The following is an 18,956-nucleotide window of genomic DNA, read 5'->3' as shown; positions in this document are numbered from 1 at the left end:
CCAGCGTGGTTGATTATTGTTGTTGCAAAGGATATTAGGAGTGTGTGTGTGTGTGTGTGTGTGTATGTGTGTGTGTGTGTGTGTGCATGTGCGTGTGCATGTGCGTGCACACCCAGCCACAATCCACTCTAATTCCTAGTTTGATTGAATAATCAACCAGCAGCCCTGTGCCCCCTGTAGTTACAGCCTTAGAGAAAGAGCATCTATCCCATGCTGGTCCCATCACCTCTGGGTCCCCCAGCTCCTGTGAGCTGGCAGCCAGAGAACGCTGTCCTGGAGGCGTCCAGAGCATGAGAAGATGCTCTAGTGCTGCCTTTACCTTCCTCTGGCTGCCATCCAGCCCAGCAAATTCAATAGTCTTCATGCCGGCATCAGCCCAGTATAGCCGCTGGGACCCGTAGTCAATAGCTAATCCGTTAGGCCAGGTCAGGTTAGAGGAGATGATGACTTGACGTCTGGAGGCATCCATGCCAGCTCGTTCAATCTTGGGGCTCGCACCCCAGTCAGTCCAATACATGTACCTGGATGTAAGCAAGGGGGTTCTTAGACTTCCGGTCGGTACCCAGGGCGGGCTTCTTTGTGCCTTACTGGTAGACTGCTTCTTAGCATTTCAGTTCACAGCTTGGAAACAAATACCAATGAGGATGCAGAGTCCCCAAAGAGTTTTAGGAGTTCTGCCTCCAATAGTTATCCCAGCTTCCTGTTTATTGTCCAGCCCAAGCCTGGACTCAGCTGTCCCTGAAGGCCTTAGATCTCCAATCACTTTCAAAAGGTACTTGAGAGTCTTGATAGAGGGGAGACCAAGGCTTAAAGAGTATATAGCAGAGGAGGCCACCTTGGGAGTGACGAAAGAGGGGACCGAGACTGAACTCCGCATGTGCCACCACACCCAGCAAAAAAGTTTTCTTGACTGCATGTATTACATGATTATGGCACCTAAGTTTAATAAAATTCCATGTAACTATGAAGAAGAGCAAGGCAGGACTATACACTCAAATGAGGAGTATATACAAGATATATAGCAAAACCGAAGAAAGAAACCATTCCAAAGAAGATTTACTTTTGGTGAAGGTTTTGTTTGGTTTGGTTTTTGAGACAAGATCTCCTACAGCCCAGGCTGGTCTTGAAGTTGCTAAGTGGCCAAGGATGACCTTGTGTTCTTGATCCTCTTGCTTCTACCTCTCAAATGCTGGGATGACAGGGCCTTACCTGGCTCCAAAACAGTATGTCATTTTATAAAATCAAATCTGCCACCACCACCAATATCTGTAGGCATTTAGAGCAAAATTTTGGAAAGACATACCCTAAACTGTCCACAGCGATTGTGTTGGGAGGTAAGAATTTCACTCTCTACAAATTTAATACTCTTTAATAGTGAAATTACTTTTATAAGCAATCAACAACAACAAAAAAAACTTTTTGAAGAAAACTTGAAATTTAAAAGGCTTCCTTGCCAGAGAGGAGGCAGGGATCTCACTTCCTCCTCTGCCCTTAGCACATTCACAGATGTGGATTTCCCTAATCTACAGACTCCCCTCTTTTCTATTACTATTATTATTATTATTATTTTGGTTTTTTGAGACAGAGTTTCTCTGTGAAACAGTCCTGGCTGTCCTGGATCTCGCTCTGTAGACCAGGCTGGCCTCACACTCACAGAGATCCACCTGGCTCTGTCTCCCAAGTGCTGGGATTAAAGGTGTGCGCCACCACCGCCTGGCTCCAGACTCCCCTCTCATACCCAGTTCTTGGGGGGAGTCAGGGCTTAGAAGGGACAGTCCGTACCCGCCCATGGGCTCTACCACGATGTCCCGGGGACGATCAAGGTTCTCCCAGATGAGCACTGTTCTCATGCTGCCGTCTGTGTTCGCCACTTCAATTCGGTCTGTACCTACCAAGGAATAAGGGGGAAAGAAAGATTTCCAGCCTTGCTCATGCCTTCTCCACAACCCCTGCCTAGCATAGAGCTTTATATGTAGTAAGTGCTCAGCAAAGACTTTGTGGTGAATATGCAGTGGATATTTAGTGACGGAAACTAAGAAATTCAAGGAAGTGATTAGTTTCTCTCCTTGGACCAGCACAACTTTCTAAACCTAGGAAACCCAGTCTGTCTCATGACTCAAAGCAAGGATTCTCAAATCTCAGTGCACATAAGAATGAGAAGAGCTTGTTAAAAATACAGATTCCTGAGGCTGGAGTGATGTCTCAGGGGGTTAAGAGTGCCTGCTGCTCTTGCAGAGGACCCAGGTTCAATTCCCAGCACCCACATTGGGTGGCTCACAACTGCCTGTAACTCCAGTTCCAGGGGATCTGACACCCTCTTCTGGTCTCCATGGGTACCTGTACACATATGATATATATGCATACACTCAGGCACACACATACACATTAAGAAATAAATCTTTAAAGATTCTTGCAATTAATTCATCAAGATTCTAAGTAAGTCTGAGGTCCAGGATCTGAATTTCTCACAACTTCCCAGAACATGCTGATGCTTTTGTTCCAGAAACTGTATTTTGAGAAGCACTGGTTTAAAGGTATTCATTTTGTCTCCAAGTCCCTACCCCCACCAAGATTCATAGAAAAATTCCTGTTTTGTCCGGACATTAATGGAAAAACCACAGGTCATAAGCTCATCATCCAAAATGCCTCAGCACAGAAAAGTTGCAATTTGGATAAGAAGTTTTAAAGACTCACATGTACACTCAGAAGATGCCAGACAGCCAGGCCACAGCTCCCTGTACATACCTGCATCTGTCCAGTAGAGCTTGTTCGTGACCCAATCAATTGCCAGGCCAGCAGGGCTTTCCAAACTGGTATCCACTACCACCTGGGCAGGAAGCAAAGCTGTATCACCCACTGCATTCCTGCACCACCTCTAGAACCCAAACTCCACCAACTGCAAGGAATGGGAAACACGTCCCCTCCCGGAGGGACTGGATCCGTGCTGGGCCCTACCTCCTGTCCTGTTCCATCCCACTTGGCTCTGCTGATGGTATCAGTGCTGACATCGGTCCAGTACACGTGGTCATCCCGGGAGTCCCAGTCCAGGGCCACAGCACTGCGCACGTCAGCCAGTGGGATGACATCGTCGGACAGGTCCTCTGTGTCGAAGCTGATCCGACGGATGTCCATCCTTCGGGCAAAAAGCAGGAACTTGTCAAGACCTGATCAAAGGCCGAGAGGGGGCTCCTTTTAATGCTCTAAATCCAGTAACAGTGACAGACACAGATGCTCACCTGTGTGACACCTGGCTCAATCACACTTCCTGGGACCTGCTGCCCTTTGCCCCCTACTCTTCACACTGCAGGTTGCCCTGAAGCACAGTTCAGCTCATCCTGGCGGAATCAGACTTTAGAGTCCAATGGGAACAGATCGTCCCCACTGCTTACGTGTCCACCAGCTTCGTTGGAATCATTCTCTCCTCTGACTTCTCTTGACCATTTCCAGCGCATGGCTGGGCCACTGCCAACTCCCAGCCTACTTCTGAGACTTTCATTCTATTTCAGGTCTTCTGCTTTTCTGTTTCCTTGAGACAGGGTCTTACTCTGTAGCTTAGGCTTTCTCAAAGTCTCAATCCTCCTGCCTCAGCCTCCTGCGTGCTGGAATTATAGGCATGCTAGCTGGCTAGAGTTTCCGCTTTTATTGTATTGTCTAGAATGATTCTTCCATTTGCTGTCTCTTCACAGTTGTAGCCAATGATGACTGCTCACCAAGGTCCCTCCTTGCCAGGCACTGAGCACTGTGCTTAGAAAAGCTGAAGGCCTCGGAGAGGCACAGTGCAATTTTACTCGGCCATAAAGAAAAATAAAATTATGAACCTTGCAGTAAAAAGGATGGACCTGGAAAGTATTACATTATTAAGTGAAGTGGCCCATACTCCAAATGATTCTCTCCCATACGTGGATCCTAACTGTTAATGTTTCTATGTATGTATGTATAGGTGGGTGTGAAAGTGGGTATAGTCTATGAAATTAGATAGATCACAAGAAGGGGAGAATGCTGTTGAGAAAAGAAGGAGGACAAAAGGGCCTATGACCCCAGAGCAGAAAGGAGACCATGAGAAGTATAGCGTGTGTGTGTGTGTGTGTGTGTGTGTGTGTGTGTGATGCACTGAGTTTTGATCACACGTACAGGAGCATGGGGGAGAAGAGGGAAGGACAAACAACAAAACCGATTTTGTTTGCTAAATGCCATAATAAACCTAATTCTTTGTATGCTAATGAGAAGGAAAAAGACAAGCTCAGGGCCTCACACCAGTGCTCGGTGGCACACATTATTCTCGCTCCTGTGTTCAGATGAGCATCGGAGGCTACTAGAGATCAGGGAACATGCCCAGTGTCCAATGGCTGTGTACCAGAACTGGGACTCAGTTCTGTACCAGCCTGGTCCACAGAGGGAGCTTTGGCCACTGCTCTACACAGCAGCTTTTCCATCCTCTGGGCCCCTTCTGGCTTATACTTCCCAGTACAATTAGCCTTTGGTATGTGCAGGGAATTGGTTCTAAGACTCCTGCAGATATTCAATTCACACAAACTTTAGGCCCTTATCTAAAATAAGGTAGTATTTTCATATAACATCCCGTGCACATCCTATATAATCTAGATAATCTCTGGATTACTTGTAATCTATATATATCTAATGCAATATATTTGTTTGGTACTGGGGGTTCAATATGCAATGTAACTCCCATTTACACAGTTGTTATACTGTATCCTTTCTTTTTAGAAATGTGTGTAGGCCTTTTATTAAATTTAATTTTTATTTTATATGTAGGAGTGTTTTGCCTGCATGCCTATATATGTGCCATGTATGTGCCTAGTGCCCTTGGAGGCCCGAGAAAATCATCAGATCTCCTGGAACCATAGTTACAGGCAGTTGTGAGCTACCATGGGTGCTGGGAACTGAACCTGGGTCCTCCGAAAGAGCAGCCAGTGCTCTTAACTGCTGGGCCATTTCTCTAGCTCCTACAGTGTATTCTTTAGAGAATAATGACCAAGCCAGTTGATACAGGGCTGACAGGATGGCTCACTTGCCACCACACCTGCGCCCCACACAGTAGAAGAGACCTAACTCACAAGTTGTCCTCTGACCTCATGCGCACACCAGAACATGGGCACAAACATAAATAAATGGTGGTACATCTTCAGTACAGAGTTTTAGAATTTCCATCCACAGTTGGCTAAATCCACAGACATGAAAATCTAACTATGTATTTCCCTACTCAGAAAGGCACTTTTTGCCTAACTTCACCAAATCCCTCTTCCAAGCTTTGGTAAATCTTCGGGAGGAAGTGCCTGAAAGCATCTTGCATCTCACTAAAATAACAGGAGCAGCCGGGCACAAAAGAATGTATGGGAAAGCAGGTGGTGGTGTACACCTTTAATCCCAGCACTTCGGAACAGAGGCAGGTGGATCTCTGTGAGTTTGAGGCCAGCCTGGTCTACAGAGTAAGTTCTAGGATAGCCAGGACTACACGGAGAAACCCTGTCTCAAAAAAACAACAAAACAAAACCACCAAGAAGAAGAAGAAGAAGAAGAAGAAGAAGAAGAAGAAGAAGAAGAAGAAGAAGAAGAAGAAGAAGAAGAAGAAGAAGAAGATGAAGAAGAAGAAACAAAACGAATCTAGAGGGAAAACACAATGTATGGAACTAGTTTCCAGTATGTATTTGAATGGAACCTCCAAATGTTTTCCCTAATCACTCTCTGGAATGGGTCCTGAGAAACTGATTTTTGCCTGTGTGTATGTCTGTATGTGTGTGAAATTGTATATGGACATGTGTGAACATGTGTACATGTGGAAGTTGGGCATGTCCTTTTACAGCTCTTCACCTTATTATTTATTTATTTTTGAGACAAGGTCTCTCATTGAACCCAAACCTTACCAATTGGCTAGACTTGGTGGCATGTGAGCTTCAGGGATCTGCCTATCTCCCCCTGACCCCCAGCTCTGGGGTTACACACGCCACCACACCTGGCTTTTACATGGGTGCTTGGAATTTGAACTCAGGACCTCATGCTTACATGGCAGGGACTTCACCAACTGAGCTCTTCTCCTCAGCTCCAACTATTTGATTTTAGAGATTTAAGAAAGCCAGTGGATCACACAGCAGTAATGATACAAAAGGAATTGTCTCTGGTCCCTTGCTGATCGTGCCGTATGCCTGATCAACTCCTCTCTGGACTAGCCTTAGAAGAAGTCACCTGTGTGCTGAGGTTTCTAGGGTTGACTTTGCAGGGTAATTACCTTGCTGGAGCTCAAAGGAACCCAAAGTAGAGATTCTGGGAGAAATCAGGGAATCCTATCATCTTTTACTTGTTGGTCACAGAACATCATTTGGAATCCCAATCCTGTTTCTCTATCCTAACGACAGTCTTCTATGGGTCAGGCTAAAGGTGGAGAGGTTGGAAACCATTATCCTACTTCCTAGGAGAACTGGACCTTCTTTCTGCCTAGACAGAAAGGCATCCTGCCTGCTGACGTGAAAGGCAAGCCTGGTTGCAGGTGTCCCTACACTGAGTGGCGTCGCTAAGCCTTCACATACTACTGCCAGGTTCTTGGTCCTCAGCTTTGATACAGAAGCCCCCAGTCTCTAAAGGCTGTCATGGGCTCCCTGAGGAGCCTGGCTCTCCCCTGGGACAAGCAATCGCTCCAGCTCCTGTCACGGTTCCTCCTAACTGTCCCCACAAGGCACCTCCCCTGAGGATGGCATCCCAAACCCACTTACTCTGGGCACAGGCGTGGCTGTTGATCTTGCGGAAGCCAGTGGGGCAGGCGCAGGTGTAATTCTGGCCACTGGGTAGACACAGGTGAGTGCAGCCTCCATTGTTGTCCCCACAGCGGTTTTTCCCTGCTCAAAGAGACCAGAGCAAGATGATCAGGGAGATTAAAGGTTTACAAAGGCAGACCCCAGGCCAAGGGGTGGAGGGAGGGCTGAGCTCTCTACAAAGAAGAACTCTTGTCTGATTAATTTTGACATCTCTTAGGGAGGCAAGCACAATTAGTATCTGACACATAGGAGATGCCCTATAAATGTTTGCATTATATGGAAACAGTAAAGCCCTGATGGTGTACCGCCCGAAATGTCCAGCAGAGGGAGCAACTAGTCCATGTTAATGCCAGTTCTGGACTTCACTGCCCAGAATTAATGCCAGTTCTGGGCTTCACTGCCCAGAATTAATAGTATCTATGACAAGTGAAAGGAAGATTCTCAAGAGGCACAAGCAATCACGTCACTGGTGACAAATTTAGCTCACTTAATGAGATTTTTTTTTTTTTTTACCTGCAGGTTGGCGCTGAGGGTGTAAGGTATGAATATCCATGGGGAAGTGCAGCTTGTTACGGATGATCTCCTGGTTTTTCCCAGTAAACTTGTTGGCACTATTGATGCTCTTGGTGTGCCAGTCTGTCCAATACAAGCTGTCTTCAAAAACTGTGATGGCAAAGGGATGTGGGAGGCCTAGAGACAGTCCAAAAAGACCTTAGTCCAGACATGGCCTGCCATGGCCCTTGTGCCCAGGCCTGGCAGCTACACAAATCTCACCCTCTGCCAAGGCTCCTGGGGGCAGGATTGGGGAAGGAGTAGAGAGATGAAAGAGAGCAGATCAAAGACCTCACCCTGGCTAATGACAGCCTTGCGGTGACTCCCATCTAGATTGGCCCTCTCGATGACGTGGTGTTTAGCATCCACCCAGTACATACGGCGTCCAGCATAGTCGATGGTGAGGCCATTGGGCCAGAAGAGATGAGTGTCAGCAATGATGCGGCGTGCAGAGCCGTCCATGCTGGAGGCCTCAATGCGGGGAGTGTTGCCCCAATCTGTCCAGTAAATGGTTCTAGGAAGAAAGGAAATTAAGAGGTGGGCAGTAGAGAACAGATGAGCATTAACCAGGCTGATAACCAGAGGGTTTTACACACTGGGTTCCACCGGTCTGCCTGAAAGGCATTTTACTTATTTGTTTGTTTACTTATTTTTGAGACAAGGTCTCACTGTACTGCTTTGGCTGGCCTGACACTCACTGTAGAGACCAAGCTGGCCTCAAATTCAGAGATCCACCTGCTTCACTGAGTCCTGGGATTAAAGGCGTGTGCCACCGTGCTCAGCTTTGAAAGGTGCTTTTGTCTATCTGTCTGTCTGTCTATGTATCCATCTATTTAAAATGATTTCCTCTCACTCCCCCCCCCCCCCCCCGTTTGAAGACTGGACCCAGAGAATTAAACCCAGCACTGAATGCTAGGCAACCTGTCCTACCACCGACTCTATCACCAGCTCCACAGAACAATTTTTTAAATATCTGGATTTAAATGTCTTGAGACAGGGTGTTTATTCATCAGACTTTTTTTTTTTTTTTTTTTTTTTTTTTTTTTTTTTAGTGTCTGTTATGGAGAGGGCACAGTGGGCACCAGAAACAGAGCAGTCAATAAAACAGATGACAATGCCAGGGCTTGTGAAATCGACCCTAGAGTGCCACGTCTAAGTGAAGACAGACATGCTCTTCGTTCTCGCACTTTCTTCGCTGCCTTGTGTATTTTATGCCCCCTCCCCCACACACCTTATTTCTCAAACAATTGACATATAATTGCAGGATCTTACAAGCCATCCCTTCAATTGGTGGCATGGAATGTATACAAGCCAGAGGCTAAGAATTTCCATTGCAAGAGACTTCAATGCAGGAGACTTGTCTATTAATTCTTAAAACTATTTCAAACTAATGATATTAATTAGCCCAACTACTAACTGCTTTAAATTAATAATAATTTTTAATTAGCTCCACTCTATGGGCTAATAAAAAACACTAAACAGTTCAAACTGACCTAATTTGTATATTTTATTCCATTTACAGTGCTCCACTATTTAGCCTTAGAACATCTATAAAAGCAGTTACGTTTGTTTATTTATTTAGATCAGAGTTTCACGTAGCCCAGGCTGATCTCCAGCTGTGTAGCTGAAGGTGACCTTGAATTCCTGATCCTTCTGCTGTCACTTCCCAAATACATATATTTATAGAGCTGGTTTGTTTTATATGTGCTGATTAAGAAATCAATGAAGGGAGCATGAAGAGATTGACTCACCCGAGGCTACACAGCCACTTACTACAGAGCCGTGACATAGAGGCATCTGGGGACAGCACCCAGTCATCAGCATCCCTGAGGATGACCCACAAAAATCTGGCCCGGGAGGCCTGACAGCAATCCCTACTGTTGCTGGAAGGACTTGGAAACTCGAGACACCTACTCACCCCTCCATGGGGTGCAGGGCAATGGCCCTGGGCTTCTCCAGGTTCTGCCACAGCAGCACCTTCCGGTGGGCCCCATCCAGGTTAGCTACCTCAATCCTCGATGTCCCAGAGTCAGTCCAGTAGAGCTTGTCGTGGACCCAATCCACAGCCAGGCCCCCTAGTGAGAAGGGACAGTGGGAAAGCGTCAGGGATTCACCCTAAGCAGTTCTGGGTCCTAGAGACAAGAGCAAACTCTTCCAAGAAGCCATTTCTGGGGGCCGGACCTTGTGGTAACTATTTTACATGTGTCAGTTCATTTAACCATCACAGGTCTGTGAGCTGGGTATTACAATCTCCATGAAATGGAAATGGACTCAAGCAACTGGCCATGGTCTGAGGATGACCTTGAACTCCTGATACCCCTGCCTTTACCTCAGGAGTGCGCCATCACAGCCTGGTTGGATAACAGATCCTAGGTACCTGATCCATCCTCCCTCTCTGCCTCCTTTCCCCCCTCCCTTATTGGGGCTGGTGCTGGGGACAGAATTCAGTGCCTTTCTTAACTTCAGCCCTGCATACCAACTTCTAAGTCACTTAACCTGCTTGTAGGTCTGAGGTCACCAGATTAGCTGTGGCCTTTTGTTTGTTGAGAGGGGGTGTGTGTGTGTAGGGTTTCATGTATCCTAGCCTCTCCTCAAACTGGACACATAGTTAGGAATGACCTTGGACTTCTGATCTTTCTGTTTCTACCTCTTCAGTGTTAGGATCACAGGCATCAGCAGGTCTGGTTGATGCAGTGCTGGGGGATCAAACCCAGGGCATCACATATTCATGCTAGGCAAGCAAGCACTCCATCAACTAAACAACATCTTCAGCTCTACAGTTGTTTTCTGTGTCAGGGTTCCACCCAGATTACACTGGGAGAGACATTCTGCACCGTGCAATTTGTAAACACGGGCCTGTTCCTTCCTTTCCACTGTTTTTTTTTTTTTTTTTTTTCCCCGAGACAGGGTTTCTCTGTGTAGTTTTGGTGCCTGTCCTGGATCTCCCTCTGTAGACCAGGCTGGCCTCGAACTCACAGAGATCCGCCTGGCTCTGCCTCCCAAGTGCTGGGACTAAAGGCGTGCGCCACCACCACCCGGCTCCACTGCTTCTTCACACATCGTCTCCCTGGCTCTCCACTCAGGGCCTTGTTTTCCTACCTGGGCTCTCTAGCCCAGTAGACACAACCTCCTCCACATTGCTGCCATTAAGGTTGGCACGGAGGATGCGATCCAGGGTGACATCAGACCAGAAGACCAGCTCCCGCCGGTGATGAAAGTCAAGGGCAATGGCGTTCTCCAGGTTGTTGAGTAGCAGTGTGTATTCAGAGCGGTGCGGGAGCACCTGCCGGATGTCGATACGATTGGCAAACAGTAGCACGGGTTCTGGCCCTGGACACAGCATAGAAACAAAAGCCCACTGGGCTTCAAGCTACCAGATACCCAACAGCATGCACCCTCAGGCCCTCAGCTGGCAGCAGGGGCCCTTTGCCCTCTGGAGTATGTCTCAAGCTGTGGGCATCTGAACTAGAAAAGTAGAATCCTCTCCAACCCCAGCCCAATCGCCTTTTGCTTGGGGCCCGAATTGCAACTTGCAGACATAAATCTCTGTACTTCTTAGGAAATCCCTCAGCTCCAGAGCACCTGACATTCCTCTCTTTAGTCCTCAGCCCACCCAGGCAAGTGCCGACTCTCCTTACCCAGAGCCTTGCAGCTGCGCCGGTCAGGCCGTAGCTCATAACCGGCTTCACACCAGCACTGGAAAGCTCCCTCGCTGTTGGTACAGCCCTGGCTGCAGTAGCCCTCCTCAGCACATTCATTCACATCTGTGGACACCAGGCAGGGTCAGGGGGCCTGCCTCCGGCCATCCTCCCGCTCCGATTCACTCCTCAGTCACATCCCCATATCCCCGTCTACTGCCTCAGCCTGGTGGGAAGCTGTGTAACAAGCAGTTCGGGGCTTTGAGGTCAGGCAGACCTGACTTCAAATCCCACTTCTGCTGCTTGCTAGCTGCGTGGCCTTGGGTGAGTTACTCACACACTCTCTGCCCTTCGGTTTCCCCTATCTGCAGAATGGGAGAAACGATCCCCACTCTCCTGAGTTAGTGCAGTGAAGGAATGATGTCACAGCGGCTAGGTCACACAGCTTCCTATAGGTTGCTCCCGCTCAGCATCCTGACTCTCCCCCAGCGCAGGCCTCAGCTCACCCTGGCACGTTCTCCCGTCCTCTGTGAGCCGGTAACCCGTGTGGCAGGTACACTGCACTGCCCCTCGCACCATCTGGCACTTCTGGGCACAGCCACCGTTGTTAACATTGCAGTTCTCCTCACCCGTCCGGGGCCCTGTGCCAGCCAAGCCAGAGTTGGGAGTTGAGCCCAGAATCCACCCCCGTCCAGCCAATTTGGCATGCCACCTGGACCACGAAGAACAGCTCCCGAAAACTGTGCGAGTCACAAGGGAGGCCTCCCTTTGAACCCGTAGGGTGGGGTGCGGCCACAAACCACGGGCCCGGCCCGTACACTAGAGACACTCACGACAGTTCTGCTGCGGGCCTTCGTCACTGCTGTCCCCGCAGTCATTGACCCCATTGCACAGCTTCCTCTGCCCAATACAACGCCCGTTCCAACACAGGAACTGGTCAGAGGCACACTGGGGGCTTCCTAGAAAGAGAGGGAGGACGGGAGAGTCGGGTCACAGGAGGGCACGGCTTGAGTCCACCAGGGACGGACGGGAGCCTGTGGTTTTCCAGGGTAAACGGGAGTCAGATGAGAGGCAGGTGGGAGGGTTGGGGTCCAAGGCAGGAAACAGCTCAGACCAGGCTGCTTGAGTGTCGTCCGAGAGTTTGCTTTCTCCCTGAGATTCCACAGTGGGTGAGTGACAGGGACAGAGGGAGAGAGCGTACCTTCATACGCAGAACCAGGTGTAGTGGGCTGAGGGCGTAGACACAGAGACTGCCTGCCAGGCCTTCCCGAAGAGGGGGAGCAGACGCAAGGGCCGCTGGCTGGAGAGCAGCCCTTCCTCCCAAGGGCAGCGGGAAAGGGAGAACCGGAGCAGCTGCTAAGACTCACAGCCCTGACTTTGTGTTTCAGGACGTGGGCACAGGTCAACAGTGCACCTGGGCTGTACGTGTGCATGTGTGTGCACGTGTGCGATGTGCTGTGTGTACGTGTCTGGTTGTGGTGCATGGGTGCGTGTGTATGCATGTGTTTGCGGTGCATGCGTGCCCACGTAGGTGCAAGCAGAGGCCAGAGGAAGACACCTGATAACTTCCACCTTACTGCCTTGAGACAAGGTTTCTCAGTGAATCAGAAGCTGGTCATTTTGGCTAGGCTGGCTGGCTAGTGAGCTTCTAGAATCTGACTCTCTCTGTCTCCCAGTATTGGTGTCACAGGCACTCACAGCCACGGCCAACTTTTCACGTGGGTACTGAGGATTTGAACTTGGGTTCTCGTGCTTGCCTAGCAAGTGCTTTTACTCCCTGAGCTGCCTCCCCCGCCCCTGCCCCTGCCCCTGAGCCTGCTCCCGGGGCGGGAACGTCCAGGCCTTGGAGAGGGAATGAAACACGAATTCTGGCCAGCTGAGAAGCAGTGGTCATGCTCTCTTTTCCCTCGGCCTCTCACTCCCGACGTGGGGAGAGGGGCCTGGGGCCCCCCTGGGAGACTCTACCTGTGTTCTCACAGTTTTCTTCATCACTGTTGTCCGCACAGTCATCCTCCCCATCACAGCGCCAGGACAGACGGACACAGCGGCCTGACCGACAGCGAAACTGTTCGGCTGTGCACATGGAGGTGGCTGGACAAAGCAAAAGCCTGATGAAGGGCTGGCCCCCCGCCTCAGGCTGACACGCTGCTCTGCCGCCCTAAGCACACAGCCCCCCTTCTTGAGAGTGGTGTCACAGGTTATATTCTTTATTTTTATTTTATTTATTTATTTATTTATTTTGGTTTCTCGAGACAGGGTTTCTCTGTGTAGCTTTGCGCCTTTCCTGGATCTCGCTCTGTAGACCAGGCTGGCCTCGAACTTACAAAGATCCGCCTGCCTCTGCCTCCCGAGTGCTGGGATTAAAGGAGTGCGCCACCACCGCCCGGCTCACAGGCTATATTCTTATGAATCAGGTGGCCCTTGCTCAGAGCGCCTTCCTGTCACCTGCTGGAAAACTGCCATGATGTGTCTATAAATCCACAGACTACAAGGAGACTGGTACCCCTTTGAAGAGACTGCCTCTGTGCAGTGTACCATCTACACATCTGTCCAGCTGTTTAATACGTCCTCATGCTCCGCTGGCCCCCAAACCCTTCTCCTCAGTTCCCCACCGCCTTGGATGCTACCCTCGACTCACTGCAGTTGCGTTCATCAGACTGGTCGTCGCAGTCTGCGTCACCATCACAGCGCCAGCCTGCGTTGATGCACAGGCCACTGTCACACATGAATTCCCCAGCGCGGCAGGGCTGGTGGGAAGCTGGGGGAACAAAGATCTTCTGTCTCTAAGCAGCCTGTGCACACAGTGCCTCATGGTAGAGCAGAAAGTCCCATCTCCTGCCCCTCCCAACACTCCAGCTCCTCCCCAGAGAGACCTTGGAATCCAGACACTACTCCCCGAAGAAGCGCCTGCCCCAGCTGGCACCTGTGCCCTGCCATCCGGAGGAGCTCCTCCAGGCTGGCTGCCCCTCCTCCCGGCTGGCCAGAGCACTCACAGCAGTCAGACTCGTCCGACCAGTCTCCGCAGTCATCATCTCCGTCACAGTGGTAGATGTCGAGGATGCAGCGGCCATAGGCACACTGGAACTCCTCCAGATTGCAAGGAGGAGAGGGAACTGCTGAGGCTGGAAGGGAGAGCAGCCCTCAGGCCCCGGTGACTGGGGACAGGGGCCTGACTTTTCACAGGGACAAGCGGCACGGGCAAGGTGTCTGTCTTAAATACTTTGCGAGTGGGTTCCATTTGGGATGGTCCCACAGACGTTCACATGCTGGTGGACCAGAGAAAGCCAACCCTCCATAACTGCTGCTGCCCTCGCTCAGGGCTCATGGCTCTCAGGCTGGTCTCAAACAAATACAACCTTGAAATCTTGATCCTTCTGCCTTGGCCTCCTGCCTGTTTGCACAGTGCTGAGGACAGAACCCAGGGCTTCCACGCATGCTAAGCAAGTACCTGTGTAAGCCACACCCCCAACACCCCAGCATCGTTCCTTTAGGACACATACTCACTCCCTTGCCTGCTGCACACAACCCTCTCAGCCAGCCCTTATCCAGGAGACGGGGCCCTCACTCATCGTCCCAGCCCAGCAACCTCCGGGGGAGGACCACTCACGGCAGCTCTCCTCGTCAGAGCCGTCCTTGCAGTCCGTGTCTCCGTCGCAGTACCAATGCTCAGCAATGCAGCTCCCATCACTGCAGCGGAATTCCTTGTCTGAGCACTTGCGCATGTCTAGGGATGCAATGAGACAGGAGTCCCCTAGACTCTTCTCTTGCCTTTGGTGGTTAGGAGCGGTCCATATTCCTGACAGTAGAGACCGCTCTGACCTCCTGCCGCCTTCTTGGCAGCACCAAACCCCTGGAGCAGTTTCAGGTGAGCCCGTAGCCACTCCCACTCTGGACCCCGTCCTGCTCCCAGAGCGCCACGCCACTCACCACACTGCTCGTCACTGTTGTCACCACAGTCGTTGTCTCCATCACAGTGCCACAGACTCCGGATGCAGTAGCCGTTCTGGCAGGGGAACTCATCCTCCTCACACTCCCGGGGGGCTGTGGGCACAGATGAATCAGGCTGCTGTGGACAGAGAGCACAGTGCCTGCCAGCCCCTCAGTGAAGCCTTCTGGGGCCGTCAACAGCCCCAGTGCTGCCCCCAGGGGAGGGCTCATGTGGGCCGGGGGCATCGTTTTCTGACAGAAAATCCTTTCCCCACAGAGCCCTCCAACACTCACGACAGTCCTGCTCGTCAGAGTCATCTTCACAGTCATTGTCTCCGTCGCACACCCAGGAGCGGCGGATACACTTGCCGTTGTCACAGTGGAAGTCCAGAGGGGAACAGGTAGGCAGCACTGGGTCCAAGAGATGGCAAAAGTGAGCCAGGCAGGCAGGCTACACCAGCCGGAAATCCTTGCCCAGCAGCCTGACTCCCCTGTCTCCCCTCCTACCCCTGCCCCCCAGCAGATAAAGGCCCTACGAAATGGCAACTAAGAAAACCTCTCTGCTAAGACACGTAAGCAGTATGAAAAACTCGGGCAAGAGAGAAAAGCAGGGTGTGGGTGTAACAGTCGGTAGAGTGCAGCCTAGCATGCATGAAGCCCTGGGTTTGATCATCAGCCCCTCATAAAGCTAGGGGTGGAGGCGAACGCATGCAATTCCAACACTTGGGAGGTAGAGGCAGGAGGATCAGAAGCTCAAGGTCCTCAGCTACATATCAAGTGTGAGGCCAGCCTTGAACTACATGAGACCCTGCCAGGCGGGGCACTTTCCCCTCCTTCCCTCTCACTAGAGGATGATTGACACATCTGGGTCCCACTTCTAGAAGTCATTATGATGAGTAAGTCACCGCATTCTCTGAACAGTGGTTCCTCTGACTATACAAGGGGATAATTGCGCTCAACTCACAGAGGTCTTTTGAGATAATGTATATGAAAGTGATACATGAAAGGGAAGCATTTATCATTATCACAATTAGCTGAGCTGGTTAGGGTTAATGAGGTCCAGGTTGTAGCTTCGTTCCCATTAGACTAATTAGTCACCATCAGACGTAGATGCTACGGGCCAGACACGTACCCCTAAACCCAGACAACTGTCTTAACAGTGAGATTTATATATATCCAAGACAGGACATCCTGGCCCATTGTCTGTCCGTGACTATGCTGGAAGAACGGCAAATTTAAATAGAATGCAAGGCTTTTTCTTCCCCAGTGTGGGGAGAGGGTTGAATCTAGAACCTCGTGCATGCAAGGCAGGTAGTCCTGCTGTTGGTCCACAGCCTCAGCCAGTCACTTATGTGCGTGTGGTCCATATATACTCATTCAGGCAGATATATGCATGTGGGTCGACATCAGGGGTCTTCTTCAATAGCTCTCTACCCTATTTTTGAAGTTTATTATTATTGTGGGGAGAGGGCTCAGGAGCCACAGTGCTCACGAGAGATCAGAGAATAATTTTCTAGAGTTGGTTTTCTCTGTCTACCATGTGAGTCCTAGAAACCAAACCAAGTCCTCAGGCTCGGTGGCAAGGACCTTTACCTGCTAAGTAATCTCACCACTACCCCCAAAGATAAAATTTCTTATAAGGCTTATCTTATTTAACATTTGTGATTATACAGAACACTGAAATAAGAAAAAAGAAAATAATCTGCATCTATGTATACCATATAAAAATTTAAATGTATGCATGCAGCATACATACAGAATTCACAAATACAAGAAGAGTTATTTAAAGACTCTTTGTGGCTTCAAGAATATTTTCTTTTATACCTTTTCCAACTTTTTTCCCTTCCTTCCTTCCTTCCTTCCTTCCTTCCTTCCTTCCTTCCTTCCTTCCTTTCTTTCTTTCTTTCTTTCTTTCTTTCTTTCTTTGAGATAGGGTTTCTATGCATAGCCCTGGCTGTCCAGAAACTCACTTTGTAGACCAAGATGGCCTCAAACTCAGAGATTTGCCTGCCTCTGCCTCCCAAGTACTAGGATTAAAGGCATAAACCACAGTGCACATCCCTTTATCAATTTACCAATTTTTCAAAGTGTATTTTACTGGGATTGTAGGCATGAACCACCCAATAGAAAAACAGATGGTTAAAGGTGTGCATGTGAAGGGGCCATGTCTCTCTCCACATCTGTCACACTTGCAAGACCCCAACCTTAAGTCGGACACCGGTGGGCACAGAGCACTCCTTGGCCCGTCTTTTTCCGCCTCCACTGGCCCCGGGCTGCTACTTACTACACCCATCCTCGTCGCTGTGGTCCCCGCAGTCATTGTCTCCGTCACACTGCCACTGGGCGGGGATGCAGGTACACTCGCCGAGGGCACTCACTGCACACGTGAAGTGGCTCCGACCACAGGCACACTCCAGGTTGCTAGCTAGGCCTGGACAGAAAGAAGAGGAAGTAGAAGGCCTCAACTCCTGTCCTCCTAACGCCTATAGGGGTGGGGAGGAGAGGAGCCGAGTCCGCGGGCATTGTCACGCAGAGAGCCACAGGAACAGTGTAAGGGAGATGTGAGGAAAATGTAATTGTGCTTTCTGCCAGGGCAGACATGGTCCCAAAGACACCTCGAGACTTTGGGTTCATAGACAGCCCGGTTCTTTATACAACATCTCTGAAGGCCAGGAGACAAAGCCACCAAGGGGCGCTGTGCTTAGAAGGGGAGCAGGGAACAGATGACCTGCTACTAAGATGCCTCCACAGTAGGCTTCCTTCCGAAATGGATACATCTGCCCCCATCTAGAACCCCAAGCACTGAGGGCAAGTGATAATAACGACACCAGAACCCTGGAGCCTCTTAACGTCAAGGAATCCACGTGGGGAGGTAAGAAGAAGTTTGTGAGCCCTACCATCAGATTTTGCTTTTGAGGAGGGTGACAAGATCAAGCCACCTCAGGACAGAGCCAACTGGGCCCCGTCAGTGCCTTCCTGTCTGTGAGACAGACCACAGCCTGGAGGAAGGCGGTCGGACGCAGCCCCTCCCCCAGCCTCAGCAGCATGCAGCTGGGCTTCCCTATTGAGCATCAAGCTATCTGCCTGGCCAAGTCCCATGACTGGCTGCCGTGCCCCCTCCCCAGAGTACCCAGCAGGATGCCCTGGGATGGCGTGTGAATGGCTCAGTGCCCCTGCTCCAGCCTCAGCTGGAACAAAGGGTTCTTCCAGGGTCACTCTCCCCCCTCCGATTATTCATCTAAGCCGCTGGGCTGCTGCAGCTGGAAGGAAGGGGCCGGCCTTCTTGCTCATCCCTTTTCTAGCTCTCTTCTCTTCCTCCCATTAGCTGGGTCCAGCCTTCGGGCTGGGCTGGACCAGGGAAGGAGTCAGCTTCCCATCCCCACCCTGTTCCTGTACTCTTCACCGCTCCGCCCCAAGTCTTCCCACTTCTCTCCTGAAGGCCTGGGGCTGAGGCAGAGCTTCCTAACCTGCAATGGATGGATGAACACATGGATGGCCCATCAGCCTTTGGCATCTGTGAGCCTCTCGAGCTATAGGCAAAATGTATATTTCTGGAGTGAGGGACCTCAGACTCCTACCAGGCTCTCAACTGAGGCCTGGCCTTCCCTGGACTGTCTACTGTAAGGGATCTAACTACCCCAGGGAAGACGCAGAATTCCCTGCAGAAGACAAGTGGGGTCCTTTCAGGAGGGGTAACAGCGTGGCATACCTCATGAGAAGGCCTCACTACAAGCCCAACACCCCAGTCCAGAGGGTTCTTCCCCAGAGAAACTCAAAGATCCAATTGCCCAGGGCTCTAGCCTGCTCCTTTCCATTCCTAGAGAACTAAGGAGTAAGGGCATCGCTCACTAAGACCTTAGGCAACAGAGCCTGAGGAACAGTGGCTCAGCACAGTATAAGCCCTCCTTTAGGGAACCCTGGCTAGATTCGGCAGCATGGAATATTCCATGCAAGGATATCCCTGGCACACAGCTCCCCTTCGTGGAGAAGCTGCAGGAAGAACATAAGGCTTCACTAGTAGGTGTCAACAGGAGTAGAGGAGTCGACTTGCCCTTCAGTAGACTAGTGGTCC

The 18,956-nt window shown here is 50.4% G+C and overlaps 1 protein-coding gene across 1 annotated transcript in view; it reads right to left on the bottom strand.

Annotated features, from left to right (window-relative positions):
* The window catches only part of Lrp4 (LDL receptor related protein 4), a 52,863-nt gene that overhangs the window by 22,969 nt on the left and 10,938 nt on the right, over window positions 1–18,956 (bottom strand). The window contains exons 2-20 of the mRNA XM_076569984.1: window positions 17,169–17,315; window positions 15,179–15,295; window positions 14,885–14,998; window positions 14,565–14,681; window positions 13,951–14,079; window positions 13,596–13,715; window positions 12,923–13,048; window positions 11,791–11,916; window positions 11,464–11,598; window positions 10,958–11,083; window positions 10,419–10,649; window positions 9,238–9,394; window positions 7,616–7,833; window positions 7,281–7,457; window positions 6,726–6,848; window positions 2,956–3,164; window positions 2,746–2,827; window positions 1,783–1,888; window positions 320–521 (exon numbers count right to left, since the gene is read on the bottom strand). Of these exons, the coding sequence (XP_076426099.1) occupies window positions 320–521; window positions 1,783–1,888; window positions 2,746–2,827; window positions 2,956–3,164; window positions 6,726–6,848; window positions 7,281–7,457; window positions 7,616–7,833; window positions 9,238–9,394; window positions 10,419–10,649; window positions 10,958–11,083; window positions 11,464–11,598; window positions 11,791–11,916; window positions 12,923–13,048; window positions 13,596–13,715; window positions 13,951–14,079; window positions 14,565–14,681; window positions 14,885–14,998; window positions 15,179–15,295; window positions 17,169–17,315 (2,762 nt within the window). The remainder of the gene's footprint in view (window positions 1–319; window positions 522–1,782; window positions 1,889–2,745; window positions 2,828–2,955; window positions 3,165–6,725; window positions 6,849–7,280; window positions 7,458–7,615; window positions 7,834–9,237; window positions 9,395–10,418; window positions 10,650–10,957; window positions 11,084–11,463; window positions 11,599–11,790; window positions 11,917–12,922; window positions 13,049–13,595; window positions 13,716–13,950; window positions 14,080–14,564; window positions 14,682–14,884; window positions 14,999–15,178; window positions 15,296–17,168; window positions 17,316–18,956) is intronic.

Source organism: Peromyscus maniculatus, chromosome 4 (assembly GCF_049852395.1).
Source record: "Peromyscus maniculatus bairdii isolate BWxNUB_F1_BW_parent chromosome 4, HU_Pman_BW_mat_3.1, whole genome shotgun sequence".
Lineage (NCBI taxonomy): Eukaryota > Metazoa > Chordata > Mammalia > Rodentia > Cricetidae > Peromyscus > Peromyscus maniculatus.
Note: the sequence above shows the minus strand (reverse complement) of the source record. Positions and strands in the feature narration are given on the sequence as shown.